Consider the following 27823-nt stretch of genomic DNA (forward strand, 5'->3'; position numbering starts at 1 on the left):
GAAAATGCCTTACCTTTCTGTTGCTCCCATAAAATCCCTTACCTCTCTTCCTCTGGATTTTTACCAGGCCTCTTTTTCCTCTCCCTAAGAGCCAGTGGGCTGGTCTGCACTGACCCTCTTCCTGCCCCTCTAATTCTAGTCTTGCCCTCCCTCTCCAAACCAGTGCTTCACCAGCTCCAGTGGACTCCTCCTTCAGGGTTCTCCTGCTTATCAGACATGGTACCTAATGCCATGTGCCAGTCCTAAACAATTCAGCAACAAAATAGAAAGCAGCAGCACAGTGTGGCTGCCAACAGCACAGGCTCTGTAACCACAATGCCTGGCATGTAATTCTGGCCCCAGCACTGACTTAGCAGCTGTGGGCCTCTGGGCACATTACTTAGTCCCCCCTCCGCTATAAAATAAGATCAACAACACCTGTACCCCAGAGCTGCTGGGGACATATACGTGCAAAGCACTTAGAATGCTGTTGGCTCACAGTAAGTACTCATTAAGTGTCAGTTATAATGTATCTTAACTGCATTCATTCTAATTGCAGCTTATTAATATTTATTACATTACACATTATACTTTATTCATATATCATTACATATGCAGAACCACAACAGTGCTGCCATGAAGGCCCTCACAGACTGAGCACTGCACACCCTCAGGGGGCCGATTCTCACAGACGACAACAAGGACCTATAAAGTACAGTGGTCTTCGCACCACACCCTATTTGCTAGAACTTAAAAGCCATACTGTCTTGAAGCTATTTCAGAAATCTTACCTATAATCTCCACCTCCACTGATAACTTCCTTATCTGACAGAACCTCCTTTGTCCTTGACACTCTAGGTAAACACAGGTGACTTGGCTTCTGCTCTCTGTCAACAACTTGGGAGGAGGCAACAACTGAACTCCAATGTCCAGGCTCAGTTCTTCCCCTCCCGGAGCTCTCTGAGTTTGATACTTTTTACTTCCCTTCCATCTTGAAACATTCTCCTTGCTTGAGATAACTGATGTTGTGGAACTCTTGGGGTCCCCCTCCTGCCTCTCCAACCTGGTTCCCACATCTTTACCCTTTCTCCTCATACTTCCTCAGTGGGCACTTTCTGTAAACTGCCTCCCTCCCACTCCCTCTTCTGCCTCTAGGCCAAGGCTCCCCAGAGGTCAAGGCTCCCCAGCATTCCCAAAGGCAGTTCCCAAAGCGACTAAGCCCCAGCCCAAGCCCTCCTTACTTTTCTTGGCAATCAGGCTCACATCTGCACTCCCCTGTGAGTAACAACAGCCAATGTCTGAGGAACATTTATCACAGATATATTCCAGGTGAAGGCTTAAGTGTCTCGCGTACACCAATTCATGCAGTTAATATGAATAATCACATTATAGCCCAACAGATGGTGGCATTATCCTCTACTCTGCACATGAGGAAACTGAAAGGTTTAGTAACTCAAGATCACTCAGGAATGGCTGAGTTAGGATTCAAATCTAAGTGTGCTTGGCTCTTAATCACTGGATAGCCCCATTCCAATGGTAAGCTCATTTACGTGTCCAACCGAATCTACCATATTCAGCCCCTCCAAAAACATTCCTTGAGCATGGGCTGCCTGGCACTGGAGACACAGAAATGGAGAGGGCTGCTCCTGCCCACAGGGGGCCCCACAGAACCAGCAGCTTTCCATCACCAGGAGTTCAATTCAGAACTCATCTTGGACTGAAGAGTCAAATCCACTTTCAACTGGTACACGTGTGTGCGCGCGCGCGCACACACACACACACACACACACACACACACACACTTTGCCTCTTTTCCAGGCATCCTATCCTGTCCCTAATACGAACAAGTTCCACAAATTCAGCTTATGTTTCTTCCTCCTTGTGCTCATCCATTAACATCGTGAGCCAAGAATTTCTTCTCACTTGAACACTGCCTTAGCCTCCTTGTCTCTCTCAAAGCAGCCAACAGGTAAATACTGCTAGTATTCTGACCTCACTGATTTACTTTCCAGCTCAAAAACCTCCAGGGGCTAACACTCAACTCAACTCAACTCAAAAAAAAAAAAAAAAGCTAAAAGGCCTTTGTAGCTTGACCTCTCTTGTATCACTAGTGGTTTACCAACCAAACTGGACAATCTGCTGGTTCTCAAAGGCACCTGACATTGACCTGCCTCCCAAAACTGCCTAGATCATTCAGCTTCCACTGTGCTCTCAGCCCTGTCAGTGGACCTCCTGCCCACCTTTCCAGGCCCTGCTCAAAGACTAAATCCTGCCAGAGGTTTTCCTGCTTCTCCCCATCCTCTCAACTCTACCAATAAAATGTTCCCATCTTCTGAGCATACTTAGTGCATGTGAATGTAACTATAAATATTCATGAACGTCTCCCTTCCACCACACAAGATCACAAACCTCCTAAGGTCAAAGATAGAATCTACATCTCTCTAGATCAAGTACAGAGCTCAACACATAGTTTAAGATTCAGTAAATATCTGCAGAATGAATGAAAACGCTAACTTCAAGTCACTTACAATTAGTTTCCTGAACAAAAATTAGTAGAAGTTCAGGAGACTTTTGTTGTTTAAAAAGAAAAGGAAAAAAAAAAAAATAAAAAATTTTAAAAAATTAAAAAAAAAATAAAAAGAAAAGGAGGGGTAGGAGGAAGCACTACAGAAAATCTAGATTCATGTTTAAAACCATGGGAGAGGTAAGGGAAGGCAGGGATTTCTTCAGTAGAACACTATTTTAAATATCTTATTACAAAAACAGTAAGATTCATCAGACGACTCTCTGTTACATTATTACTCTCATTTTAGATTTACCAAGAAAAGTTTATTTTATAAACACTCATTATTTTCTGTCAACATAATAATCTGTAAAAACATAGCCAAAAGCTAGACTATTTTATTTATAATGGTTTAACTGGCGTTTGTCATATTCATTGATAAAACTAGATATGTATAAGCTTTAAAAACATCCTCAAGAGTCACCTGGTGGCAGGGAAGCCAACATTCATAATCACTGAGGGGTAGCCTGGGGAGACGGGCACAGAATTTCAGCTGGAAGGTGAGCATGCTTCACAATCAAATGCTACACTATATAAAATGAAATCAGCAATCATTTGCTAATGTTCAAATATAAAATTCAATAAAGTTAAACTTTCTATTAAAAAGTCATTTCATTTAGATAGTCTCTATGAACAAAAATGTTCCCAGATGTTTTACACATATTGCTATTAATACAAATAGTAATATACCTGTTGCTATTAGTCCTAATAATCTGGGCAAAACCGCTATGACTGGTCACACAAAGTATGTTGCATGACTCATGATTTTTAAAGACATGCCTCCTATTAACACTTTATTTTATTCAATTAATGCCAAACCACACAATACATTAAAGATTTCTAGTCATGTGGATTAAAGACATTAGCAAAATCTTTTTGAAGGCCATATCTTTATTTTGTTCTGGAGCTAGTTTCATATAATTAAGATCTTTAATCATGGCCCTTGTTATATGCCATTCTATCTTTTATGAGTAAGCAAAACATGATGGACAAACTATATGTTTTAACATTTGTACTTGTTCTCATGTTTAATGGATCAAAAGATTTCACAACTGAAACCTCAACTAGCCACGTCCTAAGTTAAAACACATGGCAGGAAATGAAGTTTTCCATAAAATAACATTTAGACTCTTCTACTGTTCAATAAAATAACAATACATTTGCCAACTTTTACTAGCACACATTTTTAATGGTTTGACGGAGTCAGCATCTAAAAGGAAATTCCATCATACTGATTTTAAAAACTGGTTTTGTGTAGGATATTTTGTTGTTACTGTTGCTCAAAAGTCTCTGTGCAGGAAATAGGTCTTTCTTTGGGAAACCTGGTTGGCTTCCTCTGTTCACTCCCATTCATTCATTTGCTGTTTAAAAATTTAAACAAAGCCAGGATTAGAGATAACCTTAAACAAAAATACCTTTAGGGTACAGAGAATTTCAGAGTCAAAGGAAAATTCAGTCATTATCCAAAATAGTACATCATTTTACACATAAGGAGATCAAAGCCCAGAGACATAATTTAAATTGTGGCAGAAAACCAATCTGCTGAGTAGGAATCTGACTACAAGAAACTGGTTTTACTGAATTGATTTACCGACAAGACCGCAAAATTTTGTCAACTGGACAAACTATGTAAGTAGCTTCTGCCTGTCAACACCAAGTCCTGGCATGACCAATGGACTCTCCTTGCTCCTACTGAGGGCTAACCTGTCCACTTGGGCTGTTTCCTCTCTGCTTTCTCCAGCAGGACCCTCTCTCACACACTGCCCCTTTAATCCCTTCTCCATGAGACACCTACACTTGGATCTTCCAACTCCACATTATGCCAGCTGCAAACACCTATGTATAACTCCCCATGTGCCAGGCACTTCACATACACTAATTCATTCATTCTTTGCAGTAACCCCGGAAAGCAGGCATTATCACCGCCCCCCCCCCCCCCCCCCCCCGCCTTTTCTGGAAAACTTATTTCCAAGAGAAAGTGAACACAAGCGGGAGGGGCAGAGGGACAGGGAGAAATCTCGAGCAGACTCCTCGCCCAGATTGAAGCCCAACGCAGGGCTTGATCTCAGGACCCCAAGATCATGATCCAAGGCAAAACCAAGAGTTAGATGCTTAACAACTGCTTCACCCAGGTGCCCCTCATTCCCATTTTATATATTAAAAAACTGAGGTCCCGAGGCTAGTAAGTGGAAAGCAGAGATTCGAATCCAGGCACCTGGCCACCGTGCTTTGCTGCTTCTCAAAAGACAAACAAAACAAGCCTCTCCCTTAATCTGGCCATTTCTCTGCTCCCATTCACATAAAACATTCTCGAAAGTTCTATATGGCTCTGGCTCCACTTTATCTCCCATTTTCTCTCCAACACAGTCTAGTCAGGCTTTGACTCTCAGCAATTGGGCCACCCACCACCCATTTTGCTCCATCCGGTGATGTCTCTCCGCATAGAGGTCAACACAGTTGGCCACTCCTCCCTTGAAACACTTTCTCTTGGCTTCACCAACACCCTGCTGATTTCCCTCTGGCCTTGCTAGTTCCTCCTCTTCTGCTTCACCTCTAAATGTTGACACACCCCAAGGCTGATTCATGGGCCCTCTTCCCCTACTCTCTACATGGCTAAAACCTTTTATTTCCAGCAGTGAATTCCAAACTATCCTACCGCTGATCTGAATTTCCATTTCAAACTAAACATCCAACCCAAAACTCTTTTATCTCTCCAAGTTTCTTTCTTTTTATTATTACGGGAAATTTAAACATATACAAAAGTAAGAGAAATAGTATAATGAATCTCCACTGTATCCATAACCCAGATTCAAAGGCTGATATGAGCTGATGAAACTCAAAGCTAATCTTGTTTCATCTATCACTCTCCCCACATTCTGCCCTCCCACCCTAGATTACAAAATCAAGCACTTTATTTCTTCTCCTCCATCTTATTCATCTCCATTTTAGCAAATATATGCCACTGTTATTATCTGCTCAGATTATTCAAATCCCAAATCTCTTGGTGTCTTCTCCTCTTTACTGTATACACTACAGCCCTTCCACCACAATCCGTGAATCCTATCAGCCCTTTCTGTGTCTTAGTTCCACCCACTGTCCCCCATCCCCACCACTACCATCCTATTCTAAGCCACCATCACATCTCCTGGGACTGTGTCCATAGCCTCTAGCTGGTGTCAAAGCACAACAAAAGTCTGGTGTCCTACCAAGCAGATAGATGACCCATTTAAAACATAAAAAAAAAAAAAAAGAAAAAAAAATCAGAAAAACAAAAACAAAAACATAAATCATATGTTATTTTCCTGCTTAAAACCTTTCATCCCCCTTAGAATAAAATCACAAATCCTTATACAGCCCATAATAGCTTATACAACCTGGGCCCTGCCTACCTCTCATCCTACCACCTTCCTCTGAACACACCAAGCTCATTCCTGCCTCAAAGTCTTGGTTCCTGTCTGTTCCTCTGCCAGAAAGGCTGTGCACATGGCTGACTCTTTTCCTCATCTTGGCTCCAATCTTTACACACCAATTTAAAACAGCACCCCACTCCCAGCCATTCATGCCTCTAAAGACACCATTACCCTGTCTTCAAGGACATATCATGTCTGACACTCTCTGGTTTATCTGCACCAGAATGAAGCTCCACATAAGTGGGAGCCTTACCTGCCTCATGCACTGTTCTCCTTCTTGCACTTAGAACACGGCTGCATACACAGTAGGTTCCGAAAACAGGTCTGCTGGATCGAAAATAAAATCTATTTCACCTGATTGGATCCCCTGGGGGAAAAACAGAGAGGAGCCTTCCTTGTCTTTAAGATGACTTAATTTATTGAACAAAAATGTGTCAGTGAAAAGCACAGACACTATACATTTTAGACATTAACAAGTTCTGGGCATAGCTAGAAGGTAATATAAGCAAGTGCTCATTTTTCAACCCCCTACCTGTACAGAACCATCTAGTACACTCACATTGTCACCTCATCTCTTGAGATGGATGTCATCACCATTCCTACTTTAAAGTCACTCATTCAAGGCAGTACAAGTGGGATTAAGGCAGTACACTCAATCAGCCACAGAGGTGGGATTAATACTTGCTTATTCTACTCAGTAAACATGTATTGACTGCCCACATGACATCGGCACTGCTGGATATTGTGGCTACAACACTACCAAGCCAAGCCTTCCACCAAGGAGCTTCATTCTTTGCAGGCTTCCATCCATAGCAGTGTGAGTTGTGCATCCTGAGGAGCCACGGGCTGGTTGCTGGGGCCATCAGACTACACCTCCCTGGGAGTCTCACCAGAAGACTGGGCCCAGGCCCTCTACAAGCCACACAGCTCCCAGTGGTGGATGCCTGACATCTTCCCCACTATGTTCTGCTGTCAGAGCTGACAGTGCGGAGACTGAAATGCCAACTACTGCACATCCAAGGCTACATAATCTCTAAAAGGCTATCAGATTCTGATAAGCACAGCAAATTAGGCGTCCAATTGTTAGAAACAATCCATATCAAAGAGATGCCTGTCCCTATTCCCTCAGAGATGAAGAAGCCCACTGCAGCATACAATCTTCCAAGAATGTGTAGGTGATGACTAGCAGAGAACTTTAAGAGTTAAACCCAGGATATGGTCCAGATCTCCAGCTAAGCAGCCCATCCCACTCAAACCCAAGCCTCCACAAAACCACAAATCAAGCACACTATCAGTATTCGATAGTCAGCACAGAAAACATAGGCTCTCCAGATGTCTCTATCCCAGGAGCAGCCCAGCCATTTGACTTTATTATTTTTTTAAATGACTTTTTAAAAAAAAGATTTTATTTATTTATTCATGACAGACAGAGAGAGAGAGAGAGAGAGGCAGACACAGGCAGAGAGGGAAGCAGGCTCCATGCAAGGAGCCTGACGTGGGACTCGATTCTGGGTCTCCAGGATCACGCCCTGGGCTGAAGGCGGCGCTAAATCGCTGAGCCACCGGGGCTGCCCGCCATTTGACTTTATTAACTAACTACTGTGCCACCCACAACTATCTCCTTCCTTATATTCAGTAACACTTAAGTTTTGATTTATAACAGAGATGAAGATCTGTGAAATTTATCTCCTATTGTGTTGCTCAATTAAACTTGCATAGAAAGAAAAACCAATTTGATATCAAAGATCTGAGTTCAAGGGCTAAGGCCCCCCCCACTTACTAACCAAGTCTTTTAAATGTAGGCCCACAGTGTAATTTTCATCCAAAACAGGGTACCGGTGAAAGTGAAACAGGATGCTAGCCTGGGAAAATCAGGAAGCAGGGTCACCACATCTAAATTTCTGAAGTCTCAATTTCCTCATCCGTGAAACGGGGTGAGGATCCCTTTATCTTACTCTGGGGGTGGTTGTGAGAATCAAGTAGCAACTTGATATAATCGAGTGCGTTGTCAACAAAAAGGCAATGATACACATAAGGCATTTTTGGGTAAGGCTTAGGCTTCTAAAAGAAGCAAACTAGTACAACTGAAAAATGATTAGTGATTTTTTTTTTCCACAATGAATTAGGTGTATCAAATCGGTCTCTTCTGATCAGAATCTGAGGTCAAGTACTTCATGTATCATGCTCAATGCTACAACCCTAAAACCTAGCCTAGTGTCTGGCATATTTCCAAATAAATGCATAAGAATTAATTATTTTAAAAATTCTTTCCTTACCAAACTCTCCCATCAAATTGAAGGAGGGAGTCCATTTTGCTCAATGGGTCAGCCTTCTAGAGGCCAAGCATGGAGTGACTTCCCCCAGTGAAATCTCAGTCTTGCTTCAACAATCCTTACAGCATTACATAATCTGACTTATCTCCTTGACATTTCTAAGGTTACCGGAACTGCTTATTCTTTGATCCTTAAGAAAAAAAATGTGAATTAATTTGAACAAAGAAGTCAAATGTCATCCAATTCAGACCTCAGCTTCCTGCATCATCAGCATGACCTCAGGCTGGTTACATTTACAGCTCTAGATAAGAAAGAGCATTAACATCAAAATGTGGTTATTCAATAAATTCTTCAGAGGGAACTGAAGACCTAACAAGGAAAAAACATTTCTGAGTGGGTGAGTGCTCTATTCTTTACCCACTCCAGGAGGGGCAGCGGGGTCCTTTGGCCTAGGAGTCAGAGACTAGGCTGGAGCTTCCCTCTGGTCCAGGGAGAGCCAGTAGCTTATCTCCTAGGTTCTGCTTCCTCTTTCATAAAATGCAAATACCATCCTGTTCCGAAGCTACCTTATAGACTTGAACTAAAGAGCAAGTGACATGCTAGGAGTCCTTTCTGTAAAGTATACTTGCAAAACAAATAAAAGGCAAGAGTGGCATGAGACGGTGATACAGTTCTACTACAGCCCAAGCTGAGCTGATATTCATTTTGGCAAGTCCAAGGCCTGACTCCTGCTCTATGGCTAGGAGCCATCCTCTGGAGGAATTGAGGTGAGCCCCTGCTGACCTTATACCCACTGAAGCTGTAGCCCAGATACCATCTAGCTTTATCCAATTCCTCCCAGCTTCTAGCTCCCATTCTGTCAGGGAGAGGAGAGGAAATCAGAAGCAAAGAAAAAAGGAATTGCAATTGGAAAATTCTTCTACCAAAGTCATACCATGGTTGCATTTTCTGACTTCTGGTCATTAAAATTCTTTTTTTTTTTTTTTTTTAAGATTTTATTTATTCACAAGAGACACACACAGAGAGAGAGAGGCAGAGACACAGGCAGAGGGAGAAGCAGGTTCCATCAGGGAGCCCAACAAGGGATTCCATCCGGGTCTCCAGGATCATGCCCTGGGCTGAAGGCGGCACTAAACCACTGAGCCACCCGGGCTGCCTGGGCATTAAAATTCTTAACTTTGCAATCACACTATTAGAGCTTACATTAACTTCCTGTGCGGTTTTCTTAAAACTTCACTCAGGGGCGCCTGAGTGGCTCAGCTGATTAAGCGTCTGCCTTCAGTTCAGGTCATGATCCCAGGGTCCTGGCATCTAGCTACCTGCTCAGGAAGGAGTCCACTTCTCTCTCTGACCCTTCCCCCATGTGTACTCTCTCCTTCTCAAATAAAATCTTAAACAAAAAAACAAAAAACAAAACTTCACTCAAAATAACCCCCAACAATCTCAATAATTTTGTCCTGTAAAATTCTGAAATGCTACCCTAATTCAGGGATGGCAACCTATGTTCCACAGGCCAAATGTGGGTATTTTGGTAAATAATGTTTTTTATTGGAACATAGCGGCTCAGATTTGTTTATGGGTTGAGTATGACTATTTCACACTACAAAGGCAGAATTTTGTAGCTGTTAACCATGACAACACGGACCATAACATGAAGCCTAAAATACTTACTATCCTGCCCTTTACAGAAAGTATACCAAACCCTGTTCTAATTCTACCTACCTCAAAATACAACAGAAAGAGTATAGTCCAAGCTTGTTAAATAAACTGCTTTTGCTTCAAAACTGGCAAGATTTCACTTTTTAAAAAGAAATCCTAACAAATCACACATTTATAGAATGAACACTTTTATTTTTGTATGCTGAGCAAATCAAAAAGAAGAAAAAAAAAGGGGGTTTCAGATTTATCAGTAGGAAAAGTGTATTTTCCCAAATATCCATAAATCTGCTATGCTAATTTTACACAGACATCTCAAAAAAATATTGGCCTACGACTGAATACACAAACACACTACCCGTGGTCTCAAAGCAATTTTCTTTAGAATTAGCTTGAGGGGCTATGATCCTGGGTGGCTCAGTTGGTTAAGTGTCTGCTTCCAGCTTAGGGTGCTGGGATTAAGCCCCGCATCAGGCTCCCTGTTCAGCGGTTCAGTCTGCTTCTCCCTCTCCCTCTGCCCCTCCCCACTGCTTGTGCACACACTCTCTCTTTCAAATAAAGAAAGAAAAATCTTAGAAAAAAAAAAAAGTTTGGAAAGTGGGGCCTAAGCAATAGTCTTTTACATTAAAGTCTACCTTACTATTAATATTAAAAATTAAATTCCTGCAATGATGCACTTTCTGACCATGGTTATAGAAGTATATAATAGTTTTCTTACTGTTAGTTTGAATGCACAACACTAAGCTAAATATATCTAAAAATGGGAAGAAAGCACAAAAAGTAAAATCCAATATCCATTTTATGTTTTTTTAAAAAAATGGGATTACTCAGTGAGGTAAAGGGTGAGAATCCTTTATTTCCCAGCCCTTGACACCCCTTCAGGTGGTAGATTAGCTTTCTAGATCTGAATACAGTAGGGAAAAAATCTGCACATAGGAAAGGTAACAAGAGCTCATCCACCTTCCTCTCTCAGATGTTAGTGCTTTCTCCTTTGATGAAATAAGAAGTTGTTCTAAAGTAGGGATAAGAACTAGGACTTTGAGACATGATGCCAAAAGAAACAAGCAAACAAAAAATAGAAAGAAAAAGGTAAACTACTCATAAAACATAGGCTATAAAAGTTCTATCCCTAAAATATAACCCTAAACATTACACGTGTGAAGATAGGTCCTTCAATTGCTGCTATACTCCCTTCATCAAAAATTAATCCACTTATTCTAAGTTTTAAAGCAGAATTTTGATTATTTCACTGTCATCTTTTCAAATCAGTTGTCATATGCCTATCAGAAAAGTTGTGAGCAAAAAAATGACAAACTTTCTCGACTGTCCTTCAAAGGGATTGGTCTCATCTAAAGTCTTCTCCGTGAACCAGTCATAACTGTGTGCACTGTTCAGCCTAGAAAAACTTGCCACGGCCCAAAGATACAAACCTCCCGACGAACGACACTTGCAGTTCTCTCCAAGTGATCAGTTTTCCTTTTGGATTTCATTACGCTTTAATAGAAAGTAAAATTAGATTATTAAGTATTATCCCCACAAATATAATTCATTTCCCCTGTAATATCATGAGTATACAAAACACACTAGAACATTACGGACCCTAGAAAGCTGTCATGAAAACTGGCATTTCCAAGTAAAGTTTAACCGTCTATGGATGGCATGAATGTTTAAGCAAGACGCTCTGATACACCTCCCTTGACCATCAGCAGATCATGTCTTTGAATCACCTCAAAAGACACCAAGAGCCAGAAACTCACCTTGTAAGAGTAAGGTGACGCAAAGTACTGGACGTCAGTCTCAGGGAAGTAGCTGGAGTATAGATGGTTCCAACAGAGCTTCGTAACAACCCAGGAATCATGACAGCAGCACAGGCCATGGTGCCTCCTGGGCAAACAGAAAACTTGGAAGTTAAAATATTTTAAGAAAAAGTAGGGAAATAGTAGGCTATTTTAGGGGCCAATGAAGACTCTGGAATTTTGCTGGTACTGTTATGAGTTGACCTAACAAAACAGCAAAGCAATGTTAAAGCCTAGCTCCACCCTAATGAAATTTCTGCCACTACTTGGAGCTGATTCAACTGATCTCCACAGTACATACTTATGTAATTAGTGGTGCCATCAAACATTCATGCTTTCTCTTAGTTTCCAAAATCACTAACCAAGCTCACGGGACTAATCTTACACTATTATAGAAAAGGAGAGAGGATTTTAAAACTGCCTAATAATAGCATTCCAGCCAAAAAAGCACCACATGTCTTTGAGAAAAGAAATACTTTTCTTGCTAGATAAAGTGCAAACAGCAAATTTTCTAAGGGTCATGGCAATGAGAATAAACAGACCGCATGTGGTAACACAGGTATCATGAATAGCACACTGCATGAATAGAGTGAAAGCCAGACTCAAAAAAGCATATATCTTATGAGTCCAGTCATAGAAAGTACAAAAACAGACTAAATTAACCATCAAGTTAGAAATCAAGTTAACAGTTAACCTTAGGGAGGTAATAGTGACAATGCTGTTTCTTAATCCGAATACTGATTGTGTGGTTATTTTCACTTTGTAAAAATTCATCAAACCACAGAAGATTTTTAGGATACTAAAGATACCCTGATACCATGGTGATGTGATAGTGATAGATACATGTAATTATGCATTTGTCTTAATCCACAGAACATGCAATACCAAGAGTGAGCCTAAAGTACAGATTCTGGGTGATTATGATGTCAGTGCAGGTTCATCAAGTGTAACGAATGTACCACTCTGCTGGGGGATACTGACAACAGGGAAAGCTATACAAGTGTGCAGGCAGGGAATACATGGAAAATCTCTACTTACCCCTCAATTTTGATATAAACTTAGAAATGCTCTAAAAATTAAGTCTTAAAAGTATTAATTAAGCTACCCTCCAAGGATTTATGTACTTGTTTATGTTATAGTTCAATAAAATGTTAAAAATAAAACCAGAAAGATTACCCAATATTTAAATTCTAAAACCTATAGGCTTATCAAAAAAAGCACTGATTGTGAGTCAAATGACATATTTTTTTGGTTCCTACCATTCTGTTATCCTCTGCCAATTTTTGAATGTTTCTTTGTCTCAGATGGTTATGTTTAACAGACTATATTGCCATATATAGCTGTCCTATCTTATCTTAGAGAATAAATGAAAATGTACATACACACCCTTTTTTCTGAGCTCTCTGGAAGGTACTATACAAACTAATTGCAATAAATTTAGTGTTAGAAAAATTCAAGCTGTGTGTGCTTCCATTCCTACTTCATCTTTGTTAATTTAGTCCTTTATCTGACATATTTATTAAGAGTCTATTATTATGTGGTAGACACTGGGGACACAGACATAAAACAAAGATCTTCTTGGGGAGCTTACATTTTAGAAGACATACAAAAAACAAAAGTAAATAATCAAGTGATAATCAAGACTACTAAATGTAATTTCTCTCCTTTGAACGTGCTATACCAAAAATGGTGCGTTCACTGTTGAAAGAAGGAAGGTGAAACTTACTTTAGAAGTCCATGAAATTTTTAGGAGTCATTAAGTATGTGGCTGGCTGACTGATTGACATGTAATACTTTGGTCCTGGAATAAGAGTAACACCAGTTGGAACAAGGGCAGTGCTTCCATATACTGAAATTCTCACAAAGTTCCTGCAATGGCAGAGATGACATGTAAGAATCATGTTCTGGGAAACTGTGGAAAGGCATTCTCAGCTGCAAAAGGAAAGGCTCATTATAATCAGGAAGCATCACCTCACAGCAAGTCTACTCTCCACTCCCTCCTTCCCATCAATTCTTCCTCCTCGTGTTTCCACTTAGCTCTTCTGTTTCTCTTCCTGCTTCCCTTTTTTAAAGCTGCCTCGGCCTATCTTTAACTCTTGCTCGTTAGGATATCCACCTCATGAAAGACCAGACTAATGGCTAGAATGATAGTCACATGTCACTTCCCTGATAAAATGGAACTGATATATAACTAACGTGGTAACACTGTTCTCTGCTCAATGTTTTAGACAACCATTGCTAAAAAAAATTGTCCTCAAATAAAATACACCTCTTGGTGATTATGCTGTTTAAAGGGTCTACTGCTCAACAAAATCTGAAAATAAAGAAGTGTTGGGTGGCTCAGTTGGTTAAGCATCTGTCTTTGGCTCAGGTCATGATCCTGGGGTCCTGGGATCCAGCCCGGTGTTGGGCTTCCTGCTCAGCAGGGACTCTGCTTCTCCCTCTGCCCCTCTCACTGCACTGTCTCTCTCAAATAAATGAATAAAAGCTCTTTAAAAAGAAAGAAATGTTACTTTTTAAAAACTGTTCTCTTTAAAATTCTAAAATCTGGTTTTTGAATGCCAGTAACTGTAACCAAGAGTGCCATCTACTGGTAAATAAAGGGTATTTTTATCAAATCGTGTTCAAAGGGCCTTCCAAAGCAATAAGGTATTAAAAATAAAAACAAAAAAACTACCCATTTTTTTGAAATACATCCAATGGTTTCATATATTCAATGTAAATATTTAATTAGCTATAGATAATAAACATATGCTAAGAATTTTCTAAAATGATACAAGAAAGAATATTCCATCAGTGTGTCTATCCTCACAGGCCTCACTTCAAAAAAATTAACTCTATTTCTGTGATAAATAAAAAATCGTATCCACTTAAGCAGTAAAAAAAAGATTACTTCAGGTGACAGAAAAATTTAAGATTTAAAATGGTTTAGTATTTAAAATACTGATTTCTATTCAATAGGTACATTCAATTTAAGAATTGCTGGGATGCCAGGCACTATTTTAGGCGGTGGAGACACAATAAAGAACCAAACACAAAGCCCTTGTCATCATGAAACTTTTACTACAGTGTGTCCAGTCAACGACAGTAAGCAGATAATTAGTGAGGCAAATATAGATTACAGGGAGTATGATAAAATAAATGAGTGGGGGAATATCGGGAAAGGTCTCTCTCAATAGACATCTGAGCTAAGACCTGAAGGATAAGGAAGAGGTGGCCAAGCGAACAGTAAGCGCAGAGCCATCAGGCAGAGGCCCAATCACAGAAGCAAACCTACTGCGTTACAAGAGCCACAGCCAGTAGGACTAGAGAGTAGGAGCTAGGAGACAGTGACAAGAGATTAGCCCAGCAGTGCAGATCACATCAGACCTCTGAAAGAGTATGGCCTTTACTCTAAGGGCAACAGGAAGCAACTGAAGGGTGTCAATAAGCCAGGAAAGGTTTACATTAAATGATCTAATTTACACTGGACCGAATGACCTAATTTACATTTACATCAAAGGACCACTCAAGCTACTACGTTAAGAATGGATCACAGAAGGGCAAGAGTTCCTATTTAGAAGGCTCCAATCTAACATGAAAGCAGGATAAAGCTATGAGATGGCAAAAGTAGATGAACAGATTGGAAGAGATGTGAGAGTAGTTAAAAAAAAAGAGAGAGAACCAAGAATGCCTCCAAGAGCATTCAAACACTGAAAGAGGGTAAATTTGCAGAACTATCATGGCACCTGTTAATTCAGAACCTAAGTGTCACTGAAGAAGTCCCAGCATTTGGCATTTAGTAAGGGAACCCTAGTGGTACACAAGTTATGGAGTGCTTGACCTGAAATTGTGCTTGACGTGAAATCAGATGAACTGGGCTCAGGTCTGATTCCTTCCTGCTGTTTTATCTTGGGCCAGTCATCTGTTAAAATTTTAAAGTTCGAATGCCAATACCACTTCACTGGATTGCTGAGAGGAACAAATATTTAGTATATGTGCTGCCGAAGCGAGCACTGAGAGGAACAAATAAATGTCTGTGCAAGTGCCTGGCAAGCAAGAGTGTTACTAAAAATCAAGGCAATCCCATTAACCCCTGCCCTCTACTCCCTGCCAGGTAGAGGGGCAGTGGTTTGATACTGTCAAAAACTCTCATCAGCCTGATACACAACAGCATTCACAAAACAGTTTCTATTCAGAATTATAAGTTCTAAATTCGATCACATGCTGAGAATTTTGGCCACTATTATTTTCCAGATCAGCAGTTTTAACATTTTATTAAATTTTTTTCTCATTAAACTTTTGTTTTAATGGGTCTCAAAATTTTGTGACAGATTTTTGATCAAGTCGTTTCCATTAAAAAGTATTAATTTTAAAAATAACTTAAAACTGCCACACATACACACACACACACACACACACACACAAATGGTCCACAAAACATTCTCCTTTCCTTCTGGGGGTTTTATGATGCATTATCATTAATCAGTCTTCTTACTATTAAACTTAAAGGGCCAATTGACACAAACAGTTCTGAGGCCACTCTTCCACCACTAAGTAAGACTGGGGTGGCAGATATTGGGAATAATATTAATTTAGCCTTCTGAGCTTTCTGGGCAGACGTGGTGACCTTGCCAGCTCCAGCTGCCTTCTCGTCCACTGCTTTGAATGACACCCACAGGAACTATCTGTCTCATGGCATGAATAGCAAAATGGCTCAGAGGAGTCATCAGACAATCTCTCAACACATACAGGCTGGCCAGGAACCATATCAACAATGATAGCATCACCAGACTTCAAGAACTTGGGACCACCTTCCAGCTTTTTTCCAGAACTAGCTTCTCCTTCAGCTCAGCAAACTTGAAAGCAATGTGAGCTGTTTGACAATCCAGCCCAAGTGCATATCCAGCACTGACTTGGCCTGGATGGTTCAGGATAATCACCTGAGCTGTGAAACCAGCTGCTTCCACCAGTGGGTCATTTTTGCTATCACCAGAAACACTGCCATGCTGAACATATCTGACAGGTATGTTCTTTTTTGTTTGTTTTTTAAGATTTTATTTATTTATTCATGAGAGACACAGAGAGAGAGAGGCAGAGACACAGGCAGAGGGAAGCAGGCTCCAAGCTGGATGCAGGACTCGATCCCGGGACTCCAGGATCACGCCCTGGGCAGGCGCTAAACCGCTGGGCCACCCAGGATCCCCTGACAGGTATGTTCTTGACACAGAAGCCCACATTGTGCCAAGGAAGAGCCTCGCTCAAAGCCTCATGGTGCTTTCAATAGACTTTACTTCTTTCAATTACAAGTTTATGATTGCAAATGATCCTATAGCAACCAGTGAATCTGCTTAGGTCATACTCTCAAGGTCCAATAATGTCTCATTACAAAATATTTCCATCCTGTTTAATGAAAAATAGAAAAGTTCAGTAGTCAACGTAATGTTTTAGCTAAAAATGTTGGGTGGAGTAAAAAAAAAAAACAAAAAACTGCATGACAGTGTTTGGTTATGGTTTCAGCACAGCAGAAACTCAAACTGAGCAGAACCATACAGGGAATCATCTCTGGCTGATAAGACAATATGTATGGCCAACGGACGGCAGGATGAAAGCCGTATGGAAAGCCAAGGAGACTCCCAAATCTAGGTTTCAAGGGAACCAGCACTGCTCTAACAGAAAATCTCAGCAGTCTGCAGAGCTTCAGGGCTGTATGTTTAATCCAGCTCTTCTTCAATACCATTATATCACAGATGACATCAAAGTTAATTAAGAGCCTAAGTCCTGGCATCTGACAGATTTGAGCTCTCACCACAATTTACTATCACTTACCAGCTTTGTCTCCTTTTGCAGGTTCTTTAGCCTCTGATTTTCCAATGTTGACAATGGAATTAGTGATCTCACTGGGCTACTTTAATGACATCATGCATATAAAACATTTGATATAGTGCCTGACACATAGTGTGCATTATTATTCATAAGTGGTTCACTAGTTTTTCTTTTTTCATTTCAGGTAAATGCATACTCAAAAAAAGTTGAAAATTACAAAGAAATTATTAAAAAAAAAATCCGACAACTCCTGTAAACTGTCCAGGTTATTAACCTCAAATTTTAAAATTCCCTAGCAAATTGTTTTTGCTAGGTCCACGCTGCTTTCTAAAAGGTCTACTAATTTATACTTCCAAGAACCAAATATGAACACACTCACTTCCATACATTCAAAAATGGCTCATCTTTCATTTGTAGGTACTTATGCTGAGAAGCACTGTTAAGAACTAAAGATGGTTCCCAGTCTCAAAATGCTCACTGGGACTACAGAATAGATCCTGGAAGGCTCTCCCTTGTTCTCCCATCTCCAAGAGACTACCTGGGAAGTATCTGTGCCTACAGATAGAGGGAGCAGCCACAGAGCTGGGTGGGCTTTGCTGGCATTTTTGACTCTGCCCAGTCACACCAAAACCATCCCAGTTAAGCCTCAACAAGTTTAATAAGTGTTGCCTAACTGCTGGGTAGGTAGGGCTCAATTATGCAAAATGTGAGGCTTTTGGGATAACCTTCCACAAACTTTTCTAATGCAACTTCTTGATTTTTCTCCCAAGACTCCTCTGCCTTTAGGTTTTCAAGCCTTAGAAGAGCTAAATCAGGTGGAGCTCCACCTCAGTATGCATAAAATCAGTCACTTCATGCAAACCTTTGAGTATGTGTACATAAATAAGCATAGGAGTGTGTATACATGGTAATATGGGAAACATACCATGTAGATATAAAGGAAATACGGTATATAGAATTGCTAACCAGGTAAGTCTCCTAACTTCCACGCAAAAGTAGAATGTTAGATCTGTACATGATCTTGTATACCATCTCTAATCCAACCCTTTTTTTAGTCGGAAGAGAAAATAAGGCCCAAAGAATGTATCCAGCTCCCAGAACTAGTTCCCAGCAGATTCTGACCCTAGACCTATTTCTCAAAAGTGCTTCTTTCACTGCACTGCATTTCTTCTCTACCTAAACTTGAATACACGTGTAGCGATGGAGCAATACTTCCGTGGAATCTGGTTGCACTGAAACAGGCATTAGCATTGCTTTCAAGACAAACTACCTTTTTATTTGCCCTTCATTCCAATGTATAGAGGACTCAAGGCAATAACTCTGTCCGCTGATGCCATTCCTTTTAAAAAGGAGAAACCGTAGTTCAAATAAACTAAGCGATCTGTTTCGAGGCTTTGGGGACAGAGAGGCTCTTCGTTTCCTAGATGGGGGATTTTAGTCAAGATAACCAATTCTCCGTATCTCAGTGTGAAGATGAATAATACGGAATAACATCTAACTTCCCAGGGGTGATGGAAGAATTATACTTGGCGCAATACCAAGTATTTACAGCAAACTCCCAATAATAAAAGGCGATGTTATTACTGCTGTGCGAATCACGGTCATTAATGATGGCACATGCTTGGCAAACGTGGGAGCAGAGCTCAGGATGCCTTCACGGTCTGGGTCCTCTCGACAACACAATTTAGGGCATCCGAAGGGAACCCAGGGTGAGCAAGAGCCGCGGATCTACCTGAAGAGCCGAGTGCAGCCAGAAGCCACCAGCAAGGCGTCGCCCGGAGCGCAAGGTCACTGGGCGAATCAAAAGTCCAAGCGAACTTTGCGTCCGTCACGGAGGAGGCAGGAAGGGGGAGGTTCGAGAAGCAGGGCTGCTCCGGCCGCCTCCTCAGACCAACCAGAGGAGCGCCCCTTTCTCCCCAAGGACGTCGAGGGCCGGGTCGATGCCACCGATTCCGCGGACTCCGCTCAAGGCCTCTCTGAACTCTGGGGACTGGACGGAGAACGCCAGCGCCGCCGCCGCCGGGACTCCGCTAGCCCACCCGGCCGAACTCCGCCACCCTCGCTGGAGAGCTTCCGGCGCCGTGACGTCACAGCAGCGCGAGCTAGTCCTCACACCTTATTGGCCAGTCCCTCCGACGACCGGAAGGGCGAACTCGCCACCAAGCCGGGAGCTGCGGCGCTCAGTGTCTCCGCCCCCTAGCTCCGCCATCTCCATGGTGACCGCTACCCGGTCACCTAGTTGGCCTCCGACGCCGGAGTTGCGTCATTGTCTCTGCGCCGGAAGCGATCGTTCCTGAGTCGGTGCGTGCTGACCACACCGGGCTGGCACCGGCGCCCGCGGAGTGAGCCCGTCCCCGGGGGCGACCGACCTCTGCTGGCCCCAGGGACAATGGCCGTATTTCATGACGAGGTGGAGATCGAGGACTTCCAATATGACGAAGACTCGGAGACCTATTTCTACCCCTGCCCGTGTGGGGATAACTTCTGCATTACCAAGGTAACGTGGAGGCCCCGCCCGGCGATTGGCGGGAGCAGGCGCGTGTTTGCTCCGCCCGGTTCCCTCCGCCGCTCCGTCGCCTTGAGGCTCACAGCTGTCCACGCACTGCTCGTCCAGCCTCCAAGTCCCCGTAAAGTTGATGCTTTGATATGTCCGTGGGCACATCGTCTTGGCCTTCAGTCGGGCTGAGGGGTGGAGGGTGGGTGGTGGGAAGGGTTGGATGGCGGGGAGCGTCGGGCTTGCCATCCTCCGTCACTTCGGGTCCCACGTCCTGAGAGACTTTTGGAGGAAGGGTCACGTGTTTGTCTTCTCAGGGGTTTTGAGTTGATGAAGTTTGGCTGACCTTTCCCGGGTCTGGTCTGGTCTGGTCTTGTGTTTTTTGAGAAAGAGGGAAGGTACGCAAGTGGTGGGGATGGGGGTGTGGGTGATCTGGCAGAGGCGCAGAGGGAGAAGGAGAGAGAACCTTAAGTAGGCTGTAGGCCGGGTGCTGAGCCCCAGGGTGGGGCTGATTTCAGGACTCGGAGATCATGACCGGAACTGAGTGCTTGAGCCTCTGAGGCACCCCTCTTCCTGTGTATTTTTTTAAATTTTTATTTATTTATTCATGAGAGACAGGCAGAGGCACAGGCAGAGGGAGAAGCAGGCTCCATGCAGGGAGCCTGACGTGGGACTCGATCCCAGGTCTCCAGGATCACGCCCTGGGCTGAAGGCAGCTGCTAAACCGCTGGGCCACTCGGGCTGCCCTGCCTGGGTATTTTTAAAGTATCACTTGGCAGGGAAACTGGAGTTGGTATTTCACTAGGTAGCCCTTTTTGGCCCTCACATACCTTGTAGGGAGGTGAGCCACAACGGAGCTTGACCCAAGGGGTGGAAAGAGTTTGGGAGGAGGAGATCGCAAAGGGAAGACAATACTATAACGTTTCTTATTTTGTTGTAGGAAGATTTGGAGAATGGGGAAGACGTGGCAACGTGTCCTAGCTGCTCTCTCATCATAAAAGTGATTTATGACAAGGTAAGTAGTTGAATTGTAAAAGGTATGGGGGAGGATGGCGAGGCAAGGACGTTTAAAAGTGTGTTAGGTAACTGCTGTTTTTCTTTAAACATTTTATCCCCCCCCCACTCCTAAAACAAAATTTTATTTATTTATTTTTTAAAGATTTTATTTATTTATTCATGAGAGACACAGAGAGTTGAGAGAGAGAGAGAGAGAGAGAGGCAGAGACACAGGCAGACGGAGAAGCAGGCTCTATGCAGGGAGCCCGACGCAGGACTCCATCCCAGGACTCCAGGATCAAGCCCTGGGCTGAAGGCAGCACTAAACCACTGAGCCACCCAGGCTGTCCCATAAAACAAAATTTTAAAACTACTAATGAACAGCCATATCATAAATTACAACTCTAAAAACTCTAACTCATTTTAGCTTTGGAAAAGGCAAAAAAGAAAACTGCTCTGTAGCTAATGAAAATTATTGATTACTTATTAAATAGAAAAATAATTATGAAGGTTATCTAATTGACAGTCTGTATTTCTCCTTTATTTAATAAGTAATTAAAATTGTTCAGAGCTCCTAGACTAATTTTGGAGGGAACAATTGTATAGTATTTTTTTACCTGACATCTACATATAGAACTCCGCATTGTCTTATTTGAAGTATGTCATAGCTACAATTTTACAATTTCATTGTGGTCTTTCATTTTCTTATTTTCACTGAAGGATATTGACAATAGAAAACCAATGTTCTTACTGCCCACCTTGAACCCAACTTTTAGTCAGTACTTTGAATGGAGTCTTAAGCAAGAAGCTTAATTTTTTTTTTTTCATTTTCGCGCTCTCTCTCTCTCTCTTTGAGATATAGTTGACATATAACAGAGCTTAACATTCTTAAGAACGAACTCTAAAATGAGTATAGGGAGATGAGCACCAGGCATTTGGTCTCATGGGAGAAGTGTGCTCTAATTTAGAAGTTTACAGATTTATTCCTGTGTCACAGTGTGTTCTGGAACAAAAAGAGAACAGAGTTAAGGGAGATTAGGAGTGCTGGTATGAGAAGAGGTTGCAATTTTTAAATAGGGTAATCAGGGCAGGCCTATCGAGCAAAGATTGAAAGAGGTGAGGGATTCCCCCTGGGGGATAAAAAGTAATCCAGCAAAGGGAACTTTCAGTGGATAGGCCCTAAGGCAGGAACATGCCTGTTTTTATCAAGGAACAGCAAGTGTGGCCAAAGCAGAGTGGACAAGAGTGAGAGAGTAGCCCAGGATGAAAGTAGTGGAGTGAGGTAGGTCCTAAAGGTGTTTGTGGGCCACTTTGGCTTTTGCTGTGAATGACTTAGGGAATCATTGCTGGATTCTCCAGCAAAAGAGTGCTGTAGTCCAACTTAAGTTGTAATAGAGTGATTCTGGGTGCTGTGCACAGAGTAGACTAAGAGGAAGCAAGGATAGGAGTTAGGATATAGCAAGGGTAATGATTAGGAGGCTGTTAGAGGAACCACAGGAAGAGATGGATGACTCGCACCAGGCTGCGGTGCTGGAGATGGTGAGAAGTCTTTGGATCTGAATGCACTTTAAAGGATAAGGCTTATTTTTACTGATTGAATATAGGATATGAGAGGAATCAAAAATGATTTCAATATTTGTGGCCTTCATAACTGGAGGGATGCATCAATCGACAGGTATGTGTCTGCAGGTATAGAGGGCAGGAGTTGGACATACTCAGTTTAGGAGGTCTGTTTTTGATACAAGTGGAGAGCAAGTGAGAAAGCAATTGGATATGCAAGTCTAGAGTTTGAAGAGAGATCAGCTGGTGCTATGAATTTGGGAGTTATCAGCATTTGGATAGCTTTAGAGCCATGAGATCGGATGAGATCACCAGAGCTGTGAATATAGATGGAGATGGACAAAAGAAAGGGCTGAGCTCAGGCCACTCCCAATATTAAGAGGTCAGGGAAAGAAACGAGGAATCAGCAAAGCTGGCCAAAAAGGAAGGAGGAGGAAACCACCAGTGCCATATCCTGGAAGCCAGATGAGAAGAGGTGGGGGAAGTGAACAACCTTGTCAGATGCCACTGATGAATAATTGAAAGTTAACCATTGGCTTTAACAGGGAGGCCATTTGTATGGTGGTAAGAGCAGTTTTGATGAAGTAATACAGAGCCTGATTGGTGGAAAACTTATTGGAGAGAAAAAGAGAAAAATAGGAAGCAGCAAGCATAGACTCTTTCAAGGAATTTGCTGCAAAGAGGAGCAGAGACATGGTGCAGTAACCGGTGGTGATAGAGGATCAGGAGAGGGTTTAAGGGACGCCTGGGTGGCTCAGTAGTTGAGTGTCTGCCTTTGGCTCAGGGTGTGATCCTGGAGTTCCAGGATCAAGTCCTACATTGGGCTCTGCATGGAGCCTGCTTCTCCCTCTGCCTGTGTCTCTGCCTCTCTTTCCCTGTGTCTCTCATGATTAAAAAAATAAAATCTTAAAAAAAAAAAAAAAAAGTTTAAGGTGGTAGACATTCAGCTACATGAGTGAATGTAGACACAGGAAGTTAGATTTAACCAAGGTTATAGTTTTGTTAACTAGGAGGGAGAGAAGAGATTGTGATCATTGACCATGGACTTTAAACGAGGTCCAGAAAACACAGAGGGGTGCAGTGATGATGCATCTCATGATATAAAAGTCAAAGTTTGGTGGGTTTTAGAGAGAGAAGAACAGTGGCAGAAGGGAGAACCAGTTCCTCCTCCAGTGACTGTGGTACCAACACTCTGAGAACGCAGGACCACCATTTTGGAGGTTATAAGGGAAACGATGTCCTAGGGGATAACCTATTCTCAAACTCAGCAAAGAGGTTGAGAATATGAAGCAGTGTGCTGATGACAGACCATAAATTCCAAAGAGCAAGTTTGGTGGCTTGGGGGTGGGGAGAGGCGAGGAGTTCCCAGGTGCTGGGCAGGAGTGAGAGAGTGATGACACAATATGGCCTGACCCTGCCGGGGATCAGACTGCAGGAGATGAGCAGTAACCTGGAAGGCAGAGATTTCTTGTGGTAGCCGACAGAAGCCAGGATAAATAATCAGAGATTGAACTTCAATTACAATGTAGCTGACACCAGATTATCTGTGTTGGGAAACAAAGAACTATTCCTTTTAGTTGGAAGAAGTATTTACCTTGAAGAGGACACGTATTTGAATGACCAAATATTAAAGTGGGGAAGTTTTAGTGTAGTAATTAATATAGAAACTTAAAAGACGTGATATATGATTGTAAATGTGATTTCTGACAAGTGGATGCTCTGTAATGAAGGTGGGCATGCTTTGTAATATAAGATGCTTTAAATTGTGAATTCAGAACTAAAAACTGAAGCACTTTTAGGATTATATTTCTGGTGTTGCCGTTGACTCCTTGAACAAGAGTGAAGTGATGGCAATGAAAAACAAACAACTGCAGGGCGCCTGACTGGCTCAGTTGGAAGAGCATGTGATTCTTGATCTCAGGATTGTGAGTTTGAGCCCTATGTTAGGTGTAGACATTACTAAATAAACTTTGAAACAGAAAAATTGTTTAAAACTCTAACAGCCAGATTGATTTTGCAACAAAACTAAAGTAATATTGATGCATTTATGACACACTCAGTGATTAATATAATTTCTTGTTCTGTCTTAGGATCAGTTTATGTGTGGAGAAACAGTCCCTGCCCCTTCGACCCACAAAGAATTAGTTAAATGCTGAAGAAGACTTTAGGAATCCAAATCCCGAACATTTGGGAATGAACCAAGCTGGAAAAATCAAATACGAAGTTACTGGCTTCTTCAGGAAACAACCGTTCCGTAGTTGGCTCTTCCATTAGAGTGTGGATCCTTACCATTGACTGCTGAGTTCATCTCCAATTAAAGAAGCAAGTCCATGACATGACATGCCTGGATTTTGTGCTTAGAACTTTGAATTGGAAGTTTTCTTAATTTTCCATGTGAATTTAAAGGAAGATCATTTCAGATCAGTGCATGTTTTCTCTCCGTATCATTATTTTTATGTCCTACACCTGATCTCTTTCTTGTAACAGCATCATCTACCTCAAAGTCATTAGGATTCCTTAATTTTCAAAAAGGATTATATTTTTGGCTTAGTTATTAAGATTATTAAAAGCCCTTTCAGCTTTGCTGTTCTAACCTTAAGCAAATGAGTTGCTTTATCCACACTGTACTTTTCAGGTCCCATACCAAGCCAGTCTGCCTAGCCTTCGATTCATTAGAACGCTGCTTGGCATGTCATTTCCACTATACTTCCTACATTGAGTTCTGGTTATGGTATTACAGAGAAAATCTACTGAGCTCACAATTTTTCCAGAGCTAAAAGTTAGTAAGAAAGAAAAGTCAAAAAGTGAAATGGTCAAAGAATCAGGAGTTTCCCTATCAGTATTCTGCATATTCCTTGAAAATTGGGACAAGATGAAAAGCAGCCAAAGGAAGTGAAATTGGAAGCAGAACCAGAGGAGAAAAACTTGCCAACTTAGTAAATGGAATGCTTGGATGGTTTTGCCAGGTCAAAGCAGATAATGTTTGTGTATCTGGATCTTGTCTGTCCATTTGTCTTTAGATAAGGCTGATGAAATTGCATTCGAGAGAGGGGTCTGTGTCAAGGCTTCATGGCTGGCAGCAGTGCTTTCAGCCTTATCTCAAAATCAAGTCACTGCCTGTAAAAGGTAAAGCTACAACAACTCTTGCACCTCCTGAGGATGAACTTGAAGAAGAGCTGCCTAAGTCTAAATAAGAATGTCCCTGGGGACACATCTAACAAGTGTAAGATAAAAGATAGAAGCTGTAACTGAGCGAGACATGCACTCAGAGAAATGTTGCCCTGGAGAAAAGAAATTTATAAAGATAGGGTTATCAATCTTCCTTTGCTGCAGTACAGTAGCAAGAAATTAGAATCACATAAAAATTCAGAAATTTCTTTCATATCACAATTTTGTTACGTGTTTATAAAATTTTTAAAAACTCACTGATGTCTGGTAGGCTTTTGGAATGGTTCCTGCAGTTAGAAAAAATAGCTTGCCAGAATGTGACTATTGTATTACTGGGTTGATAAATGTGTTGTGCACATACTGGGGGTTTAAGTTAAAACAACTGGTCTTTTTTTTTTTTTTTTTTCCTTAAACCTGCCAGCAGCATGGCTATGGGCAGCCATTAGCCTGCGACCTGATTGATAAGTGACCAAAAATTGTATGCCAAAGTGCGGGGTAGATTATGTGATGTTATATGGCATATGGCATATTCTTCGTGGAATGAGCAGTCTAATTTCTATTTGAGGACGCTGATCCCCCACAAGAATCCACTGGTAGATTGGAGCCAGTGGCAGCTCAGATGAAGAGAGCATGGTATGTGCCAACTAATGGGAATGAACTGAAAAGAGAAATGAACTGTTCCACGCTTATTTTGATGGTTTTGTAGATACAGACATTAGCTCCTTCAGCTGATGGTGAATTTAAAACAGGAACAAGGCACCTTTGAGGTAGATGTACTGTGAACATAGAAGGAATAAAAGTTACCCAAGTCTAAACATACCAGGAGAAATGAAATCAAAGTGCACTGGCAATCAGGGATAATCTGCAGTGATGGGAGCGATGTTTTTAAAGCAACTTAGTTACTAAATTTGTTAACCACAAAAGAACAGGGTTTAATCCTATGTTAAGCAGAAAGTAAAACCAGGATCTTTCAGATATGAGTAGAGTTCTGTGTGTATTATGTGCCTTGTGTACCTTACCAGACATTTCAGACCTCTGAGAACTGATCTGTAATCCAGGCTCTCTGTCTCTTACTAACTTTGTATAAACTGTCAATATTATAATTTCAGGCTTTGTAGCTTGCAGGAGCTGAAATGGTGATTAAAACCTTTACATAGACTCAAAACTAAATCATGAACTATTAGAGAAAGAGACTCCATACTTCTTCAGTATCTTGATGTTTCCACACTTCTGAGTTTGAAAATAAAATTGCCTATTTAAATGATTCTACATATATTTTAGTGTACACGTTCAGAAACTGTTTTCTTGGAAAGCACCCAACACTTTTGATTGCTGTACATACTAATTTATTACCAGAATAAATTATTGATATGTTAAATAAAGTCATAATTCAAATCCATTTGTTTTCATGTAGTTTTCTTCCCCTAAATACCAACATTTTGTATAAAAAGGTTTTGATGTGATTTTATATGAGGTAGAACCTTAACCTGCTTTGGGAAATTGCAAGTAGGTTTCTGATATGAACAGTGGAGTTTTGAAATGCAAAAGAAATTGCCAGTGTTTCTACAGTTTGACCACATGGGCTTTGGTTCTGGATTTTTATTTTTTCTGGGAAGAAAGCTTTGAGTCAAGTGGCACTAAGGCAAAAATAGTTCACATTCTTAGATGAGTAAGTTTTTGCTGAGAAAGAAGATTGCTATTTTAAGGCTGACAATTCTTGCAGTGGTTTGAAAGCCCAGCTATGGCCAGGATACAGTCTGAGCCTGCCTTCCTCCACTAATGATCTTGGGCAAATTACTGAATCTTTTTTGTATCTACGTCCTAGTCTGTGAAATACAGACCATAATAGTACCTCTCCTGTGGTTACTTTGTGGATTCATTCATTCAGGAAGTGTGTAGAGTACCTGTCAACGTTAGACGCGGGGCAAGGTGTCCACATGTAAGTGGAAGAAAGGAGATTAGATTATAGGCTGTGGTTAGGGCCCAGAAGGAAACACACTAAGTGATGGGACAGTAACTGCTGCAGGTGCCTGATAAAGGGCAGGCAAAAGGCATCTCAGGTTGGGTGTTTTTTCTGAGGGTAGGAATGAAGCAGCCTTGTGAAAATGATTAAGTGAGCCAGT

At 41.6% G+C, this 27823-nt stretch overlaps 2 protein-coding genes across 5 annotated transcripts in view; one reads left to right on the forward strand and one right to left on the reverse strand.

The window, feature by feature from the left end:
- The window catches only part of OXNAD1 (oxidoreductase NAD binding domain containing 1), a 38121-nt gene extending 18615 nt beyond the window's left edge, over positions 1 to 19506 (reverse strand). The window contains exons 1-4 of one of the 4 annotated variants that reach the window (XM_041734142.1): positions 19215 to 19352; positions 13404 to 13546; positions 11639 to 11765; positions 11312 to 11375 (exon numbers count right to left, since the gene is read on the reverse strand). In XM_041734142.1, coding sequence (XP_041590076.1) covers positions 11312 to 11375; positions 11639 to 11757 — 183 coding nt within the window. In that variant the 5' untranslated portion in view covers positions 11758 to 11765; positions 13404 to 13546; positions 19215 to 19352. Of the gene's footprint in view, positions 1 to 6205; positions 6318 to 11311; positions 11376 to 11638; positions 11766 to 13403; positions 13547 to 19214 lie in introns of those variants that run through there. The other 3 variants (XM_041734143.1, XM_041734145.1, XM_041734144.1) reach the window with 3 other exon arrangements.
- Positions 19507 to 19847: 341 nt separating this feature from the next.
- Positions 19848 to 27099, forward strand: DPH3 (diphthamide biosynthesis 3). The gene is made up of 3 exons (XM_041734146.1): positions 19848 to 19979; positions 20917 to 20991; positions 24623 to 27099. Exons 1-3 carry the CDS (start codon positions 19872 to 19874, stop codon positions 24686 to 24688), a joined length of 249 nt encoding a protein of 82 aa, XP_041590080.1. The 5' UTR covers positions 19848 to 19871; the 3' UTR covers positions 24689 to 27099.
- Positions 27100 to 27823: the final 724 nt, after the last annotated feature.

Source organism: Vulpes lagopus, chromosome 19 (assembly GCF_018345385.1).
Source record: "Vulpes lagopus strain Blue_001 chromosome 19, ASM1834538v1, whole genome shotgun sequence".
Taxonomy (NCBI): domain Eukaryota; kingdom Metazoa; phylum Chordata; class Mammalia; order Carnivora; family Canidae; genus Vulpes; species Vulpes lagopus.

What these genes read in the sequence shown, in the direction of transcription:
- DPH3 (XM_041734146.1), top strand. Translation starts at nt 19,872, where the DNA reads ATGGCCGTATTTCATGACGAGGTGGAGATCGAGGACTTCCAATATGAC. An exon ending in ATAACTTCTGCATTACCAAG is followed by an intron (nt 19,980 to 20,916) that starts GTAACGTGGAGG and finishes ATTTTGTTGTAG; the next exon opens with GAAGATTTGGAGAATGGGGA. An exon ending in TAAAAGTGATTTATGACAAG is followed by an intron (nt 20,992 to 24,622) that starts GTAAGTAGTTGA and finishes GTTCTGTCTTAG; the next exon opens with GATCAGTTTATGTGTGGAGA.